The sequence below is a fragment of the Nematolebias whitei genome, chromosome 1, assembly GCF_014905685.2.
Source record: "Nematolebias whitei isolate Nwh7 chromosome 1, NemWhi1, whole genome shotgun sequence".
Taxonomy (NCBI): domain Eukaryota; kingdom Metazoa; phylum Chordata; class Actinopteri; order Cyprinodontiformes; family Rivulidae; genus Nematolebias; species Nematolebias whitei.
The window spans coordinates 14,434,802-14,443,041 of record NC_056498.1 but is presented as its reverse complement, the minus strand read 5'-3'; the positions used below and the strand labels follow the sequence as shown (position 1 = coordinate 14,443,041).

Genomic DNA, 8,240 nt, shown 5'->3' with positions numbered 1-8,240 from the left:
TTATATTATATTATATTATATTATATTATATTATATTATATTATATTGTTTTATAAGCTTGTATCAAGGCAAAGGGAAGAGCTTTACTTCATATATATATATATATATATATATATATATATACACATACAGGCCAAAACAATGCTTGGTGCCAGAATTTATTTTTATGTCTATCCAGAAAGATTTTATGGTAGTTTTAATCCTGCTCAAGTTTTTACTATGCATTTTTGTTTTGTACCAAAAGTTTCTTTGACTTCAGGAGGCAAAAATGACTCATCAGGAATTTTTTTTTTTTCTAAGCTGTAATGGGAAAAAAGCAACCTTCAAATTCAATGAATTTTTTTTTTTTTTTGTTCCAATTTTTCCAATGATTTTAATGTTAAGCACTTTGGTTACAGCTGCTGTTTTAAATGTGTTTTATAAATAAAGTTGACTTGAGTTGACAATAACTCGGATATCTTTTTGACCATAGACACATTGCAGTTCTTGTTTTAATTTTTCAACAAGATTTAAACTCCTTGGTTATGGCGTGTGGTGTTCTGAATTTTACACAGTGAATACATTTACTGTTTGTTCTCTCCTGTTGCAGTTATTTCTTCTTGTCACTAGAGGGCATGATTGTAACAGAATAAAACATGTTGTTTTTCTTCTTTCGGCTGCTCCCTTCTTCAGGGGTTGCCACAATGAACTAACTCGCATGAAGACTTGGGGATTGTTTTTACACTGGATGTCCTTCCTGATACAACCACAGACCACCGAGCTACCACAGCCCTCTGTGGAGCAGAGAGCTGCCAGCTTGGGTGCTTGGGGGAGCAGATGTTGGGGGTTAAGGGCCTTGATCAAGGGCCCAGAGTGGGGCAAATGAGGGTGGAGGCAGGTGTAGGTGGGAAAGATGAAGCATACCTGAAGACCTTGCATTCTATATCAACAACTAGGCCTGTCGCTATAAACAATAAATCAATTAGTCGCATGATAAATGAAAATTATCTACCTCATTTTCATTTATCGGCTTTATCGTTTCTTCGTGTCTCTCTCTTTCTACTTGATACTGGATGGCAAAAAGCTCAACTCCGGTGCACTTCACTTACCCCTCCCTTTCTCTTTGCTCTTTAAAATCTGTTCCAAAATCATGTTTTTGGATCGTTAAAAGCAGCTAAGCGACGAGCTACGTTAACAGACTGACTTCGGGAAAAAACCTCCGTCTTGTCAAAGCTCCAAAAATGTATGGTTCAAACCCGTGCCTTCGTCTAAAAAGTTGTTTTTCTCTGCAAAAAGAAACTGAGAACTGGTTTACTAATTTGTTTTAAGCTTTGTGTTGGTATGCTATGCTAAAGAGCTCAAACCAAGCCCATCGTCCACCATTTTGAGAACCGAAAAACAGGAACAAGAGACAGCCCATGTCACGTCAAGGGGCCTCCCTCCCATTTTTCTTAAAGAGACATGCTGCTCGCTCCCTCACTATCCATCCTTTGGTTCAAACAGTCTTATACTGCCTTCCAGTTTTCATAAAATGGTACTACACACAAAAAATTTACCAACATTTCTTCTTAAGTTTGACAATAATTACTAATTATTGTCAAATTTCAAACAATATTATCGTTTATCGCAATAATTTCTGAGACAATCGCCCAACAAAATCTGTTACTGTGACGGGCTTATCAACTACCAACTTCCATTCTAGAGTTTTAAACAATGTTCATCTTATTATGAGAAGGAATGGAGCGAGAGGCATGTCAGTGCTCACCTTGTAACTGATATCATGCAACAATCTCAGAGATCTTGCAAGATGTTTTAGCTCTTCTAGTTTATGATGAAGATACATCTCAGCTATTACCATACCAAATTTTAGCTCAGCTTCTATAAAGTTGACAGAGCTGTAGCTTTTATTTTATGTTTATTTTTAACCTTTATTTAACCAGACAAATCCCATTGAGATCACAGATCTCTTTTGCAAGGGAGGCTTGGGTCTGAAGGCAGCCTAACACACGTGTGTTTGGACTAAGGGAGAAAACCAACGCAAACATGAGAAGAGCATGCAAACTCCATACAGAAAGATGCTGTGTTCAAACCAGGGATTAAACTCAGGAACTTCTTGTCATGAGGCAACAGTGCTAACCACTAATCCATTGTTCTGCCTATGTGTTTGCACAGCTCCCAGCAGACAAATCCAACTGCTTGAGTTTTTTGGTGAAGGAAGCAGAAACGAGCGATTGGAGGGAAACAGAGGAGAAGGAAAAGTTAGAGATGCCATTCCTTAGAACTGTCTGGCTGTCCAATCCATCTCCTTCAAAGCCAGGAAGTTCAGCTCGACTAAATCTGCTCTGGGTCCTCCTCTTCTCCAGCACCCTGCTCACCTCCAGCCTCTGCTCTGTGGCACCTCACCCACCCCAGACTCATCACCATGCACCAGCACCTCACCCTCCACCTGTGCCCTGCCTTTCTCTAGCATGCTGCGCCTCATCTGTAGCACTGCCACTGGAGTCCCTGTCAGCTCCTGCATCGCCTGCAGCAGCTTTCAAGTTTACAGTTTCGTTACTGCTGGAGTTGCAGGTATTAAATTTGCACCTTCGAGCACAAATGGTTATCTTTCATGCATCTCCAGGCATTAGGACTAGGAAATTAATCTGCAGGCTGTTCAAGGAGACCTTGATGGCTCGGTCGGAAGTTCTCCTCAGACCCTAATACTGGGAAATCCTCTCGGACATCCAGAAGTTTTAAGCCAAAGAAATTTAGGAGCAATTAAAAACAGTGCTGTAGTCCATTTCACTGAACTAATTTATTTTCACTTTAGTCCCATACACAGACACTTGCTGCATGAATGTTTATGGATTGTGTTCAATTTAATTTGTGTGTTGTAGTTCATGTGTCTTGGTCTGCTTTGCTATGATAACTGATGAAAAATGATGTGTTTAAGATGAATTTTAACTGTTCTAAACAAGTGTAGTAGCGTTGTGAGCTATCTGCATAGAAACACCAGTAGGATGTGTAGTTGTACTGGCCGTGTATTACCCATTGACCATCTTTGAAAGACTCCCTTTGCAACAGCAAACTTTTTTTAAATAAATGTGTACTGGTACTTGTGTGGTTGTGACGTATGTTTTTTTTAATTTAGCCTTTATTTAAACAGGTAGTCTCATTGAGTCACGTGAACTCATTTTCAAGAGAGACCTGTTTAGGGAGCAGAAGGTGGGGGTTGAGGGCCTTGCTCAGGAGCCCAGAGTGGGGAAAATGAGGGTGGAGGCAGATGTGGGTGTTTCACCTTTTCCACCCACATTTTGATGTTGACAGTACCGGAAGTTGAACCTGCGACTTTCCGATCACAGGCCCATCTTCTCTAATCTCTGTGCCACCACTCCCCCTAATGTGTATGGGGTTTGAAAGGGTGAGAGTGAGGTGTTGTTGCACATCACTAATGAAAGCTTTAGTTTCCTTTTCCTATAATTTGGCTTCTTTTTTTTATTTTACTTTATTTGCCTGCATGAACCGAACTCTACAGACCCATTCGGTTCCACGGGGAAACCTTGAATGTTCTCTGTCTGCCAGACCCGATTCTGGAGGGCAGTCTGGGAGGCAGCTACTGTGGTCCTTATCATCAAGCTGCTGACTGGACCTGCTAACAAGACCTGCTAACGCTGCTAATAAGAGCACGCCGCTAACCAATCCACACTGCAAACAGTACCATGGTGCCAACAGAACCATGTTGCTAAGATAACCTCACTGTAATCAGAACAACCCTGCCAATAGGACTATGCTGCTGTAGATTTATTTATTTTTCACTTTTGGCACCTTGTTTCTGTATTTTTGTTGCATGCCTTGAATGAATCCTAGTTTATGTCAGTTTTGTTTATGTTAGTGCTTGCATTAAGTGTGTACATTATAGCCGAACAGAACCTATGAGAATTGTGCTGCTGTTGTTCGGTCTATTGTTTTGCACTATTAGTGACTGGCATATATCTTAGATCTTTTAGCGTACCATTGGGCATTCGTTTAGAGAATATCTTTGCTTAAATCTTAGATCCTTATTTACTGTTTGTTTTTACAATTTATATTTTTGCTATTGTTGGATGTAACTGGGACCCTGTGTACACAATTTTGTTCCACCTCATGTACCACATGAGATGTGAATAACAATAAATAACCTTGGCTTGATTTGAGTAGTCATTTACTGTATTATATACAGTTTGATTTATAAATTATATTTATATCTTGAATTTTGGTGGGGAGTGGTGGGGCAGTGGATAGAGTAGGTGGGCTTGTGATCGGAAGATCGCCGGTTCAACTCCCCATACCGACAACATCAAAATGTGGGTGGAAAGGGTGAAACACCCAGACCTGCCTCACTCTGGGCCTTTGAGCAAGGCCCTTAACACCCCCCCCCCCCCCCCCCAATCTGCTCCACCAGGTGCACTAGATGACAGCCTTCTGCGCCACACAGAGGGTTGTGGTAGCTCGGTGGTCTGTGGTTGGGTCAGGAAGAGCATTTTGCATAAAAACAATTGTGAGAGTTAGTTCTCTGTTGTGACCCCTGAAGAAGGAAGCAGCCGAAAGAGGAAGAAAGATTTATATCTTGAATTTTAGCCTAATTTGAGGCACAATCCAAGTAAAACAATGTTGATTTTCTTTCTGAAAGAAACAAACAGTACATTATATTAATAACGCTGATCGTTTAAAATTAAAACTACTTTCTACCACCGACATGTAGCCAACATATAAAGCTGAAAAAATAATCTAACTAATTTGAAATCAGTAAAAAGCGAGAGCTTCTGCCTTCTTGCCAAAAATGATTGACAGGAAAATACCCCCAGAAAGGAAGCTACTGTATTTGCATGTATTTGAATCTTAATTTAGACCACACAGTAAACACTTAACAAGAAAACAGATTATGGAGAAGACGTTGCCCATCTGACAGCTCTCTGGAGAGACAGTAGAGTAAATTGCTGAAGAAAAGTCTGAGGTCATGAAGTTTATTTACAAATCTTTAGGTACTGAAAACTGTCAAGCGTCCTTGGGAGCTTTCCCGTGTGAAAGGTCTTGAGTGTATCTTTAATGGAGAAAGAGTGGATAACATAGTCTCTGACTGAAGACTCACCTCTCATTCTAATTGCCTCAAGACTTATTGATTACCTGAGGCCTGTCACACCCTTTCCATGTGGTCCCTTCACAATTCTTGTAAACGTGGAAAAGCTCTCACAGACCCACTCATCTGCTGGTTTCTTTTCACTATTAGCACCATTGAACCAAGTCTGCTAAGACGTGTTGATGCATTACCATCACCTTACAACCTCAATTCAAACATTTTGGGGGAAAGAAGTAAACTAATTGTTGCATTATTAGAGTCATCAAAACAATTGATGATCTTCCAATGAACCTTCAGATGTAGTCTGTCCATCATGTGCATACAGCAGTGATTTTCCCAGAACCACAGATCACATAATGTCTACACACTCTGATTTCAGAGTGCAGCACTAAACCTGAGCTCCCATCATTCCCTTTCCTACTGACAAGCCTAGGGGTGAGTTTAATTACCAACTTGATCCCCTGTGCCTCCTACGAGACATCCTACTGTCACAACACACTCTCTAAACGCCAGTCACTCCCGATCCACCATCTCTGTGTGTCCCCAAGGGGAATTGGGATGACTTCATTCCCATGCAATTAAATGCTCTCATGCTGTCTGCTCTTTGTGTCGGCTGTGTATTTGTGTGTGTGTGTTTGAAAATGGCAGATACCTCTTGGATAGTTGTAGTGGGGACAGGAGTGGAAAGTGAAAAAAAAGTTACTTCATCTAATCGTTGCCCATTTCTTGAATCGATTGGAGGGACTCTGGATCACAGTGATAACATCCACCAATAAGACAGTATCACAGTCTGAAGTCCAGTTGCATCTTAGCTTAAGTCTTCTACTGTAGCTTATTAGTCCACCTTATCTGCTGTCTGCTTGTTGAAATTCACTTAGTTACTGATGCCTGTGGACTGAATGACTGTACATTGGGTGGAAGTACATGAAACCAAGGGGTGCAGGATTGCGCACCAAATGATGCACTATATAAAGATGAGTAAAAAGGAATTTGACATAAGCGATCTAGCACCAAAAAACTATATAAATTTCTGTCAGTGATTCATTGCATGTCATTCAGACAGTGCTTCTAGTAAAACAACAGAATGTGCTTTACATGGAAGTGCTGTTAATAAAGATGCAAAAAAATTGGTTGACTGACACAAAGCCTGTAAAATCTTCATCAGAGAACCAGACTAATAATAACTGTGCCTCAATAGAAAGCAACTGGACACCCATTTTAACTGATTACTCACTATTAATCTGAAGTTAACCTTTCATCTAAAATGTCTTTTAGTGTTTTTTCCACTAAGCTGGTTCAAGTGTTAGACTAGGACAAGCATTAGAGCCAGTTCTTGCACCAGACATCACATTGCTTAAAACGTCCATCCATCCATTTTCTTTTCCTGTTTTTCTGTGCAGGGTTGCAGGGGAGCTGGTGTCTTTATCTCAGGTAGTTATTGTGTGAAAGGCAGGGTACACCCTGGGTAAGTCGCAAGTCCATCACAGGGCCACACAGAAACAAACAAGACAGCCAACCATTCACATTCTCACCCACCCACACCTACTGGTATGTACAACTGAGAGTTACAGATCATCCCAATATGTTTTGTGTTTTGGGTGTAAAATGGACCAACCAAATCTAAAATGTCCCTACCAGTGAATCCTTCCTCTGTTCTATTTAGAATGTCCATAGATGATCAAAGTGGAATGAGAAAGTTTAGAGACACAGATCAGACTTTGTCACATTTATATCTACAAACAGATGTTCTAATGTCACAAGTCTAGTTTACAAACTGTTTTAAATGACGTTTCTGTTCTCAAATGCTTCTTACAATTCTAATCAGCATGTCTGATCTCTGATCCGTTCTTATAAACAGCTCTGCAAATGAGTTAAGCACGCCATATAAAAATATGATACGAAAACATCAGCTGATGAGATTAAAAGACGTATAAACAGTGTTTCTAACAGTGTTTACAAAGTCAGCTAAGAACAGCAATTGTGTGGAAGACGAGAGACAATAAACGTGTAATTCTGTTACTAATTTGACTTTTATTAAAGCCAAAGTAAACTTTTTTTTATATATATATTATGCTGATATTGAGCAGACTAAAAGCGGACTTGTTGGTCTCCGTGACCTCATGTCCACCTCCTGGTCTGGTCCAACAAAAACTTAATGGACCACAGTTGCCATGACATAGTTGACCAGCATTCTACACTTGCATACACAAAGTAAATGGTAAATGGTAAAAGGACTGTACTTATATAGCATCTTTCTATCGTATTTTAAGATACTCAAAGCACTTTACAACACAATCTGTGTCCTCATTTACCCATTCATACAGCGCTCTACTAGATCTCTACAAAGTCACAATCTTTACCCCAAATAAATTTGTTTAAAGGGGACATTTCATTACGGAGGAGAATTTCTATTGGCAGTATATTGGTAAAATCAAAGCCAACTTTGAAAATTCATTTTAAATGGCCTTACCTTTTTCTTGTTGGTTGGACAGATGAAGAAACTTGTCACCACAATGGTTGTTCCTGGTACCAAGTTGATCTTGGTGTATGTTGTACCGTAGTCAGTGGACCTAAAAAATTAGACAGACAAAATAAGATGTAGAAGTTAATCAACAAATTTAAAATAGTTTGTGTTTAATATCTTTCTGCAATGAAGCTGACAATATGCAAAGTGTTTCATGTATAGGAGTTCTAAATATGCCTTCAAGCTGCATGCTTTGTTGATGGTCTGAATGATTTTAGAATATTACTTTGTTCTTTCTTCAAATTCTCATATTCAAATGACTGAATCTCCACAAACAGCATTTGGAGTGAGAGACTGGGTAAGCACCTGTAAAAAACTGACCCACTTGTTTTCTCAAACGCCCCAAAGACCTTTATATGAACTCTCTGTTCACCATATGACCACATTATGTTGTTGGGTCTGAGTTCGGTGACAAATCATGCACGCCTGGACAAAGTGTGATTGCTGTGATGAAGCAAAAACAGCCTCGGGCTCGCTATGAGGTACTGACCAATCCTCAAATCTGGCAGCTTCAAAGGCCCCTCATGAGTGCTGTGTACATTTCAGATGTATCACAAGCTGCAATCCAGCTCAGGAAAACCCATAATGTCAGAGTCAGAGTCAGAGTCAGAGTTTCTTTATTGTCATTCGCACCTCATG

General features: G+C 39.9%; 1 protein-coding gene across 1 annotated transcript in view; it reads right to left on the bottom strand.

Annotated features, from left to right (window-relative positions):
* The window catches only part of sorcs2 (sortilin-related VPS10 domain containing receptor 2), a 690,706-nt gene that overhangs the window by 377,004 nt on the left and 305,462 nt on the right, over nucleotides 1-8,240 (bottom strand). Inside the window, exon 3 of the mRNA XM_037675240.1 lies at nucleotides 7,548-7,647. Coding sequence (XP_037531168.1) covers nucleotides 7,548-7,647 — 100 coding nt within the window. The remainder of the gene's footprint in view (nucleotides 1-7,547; nucleotides 7,648-8,240) is intronic.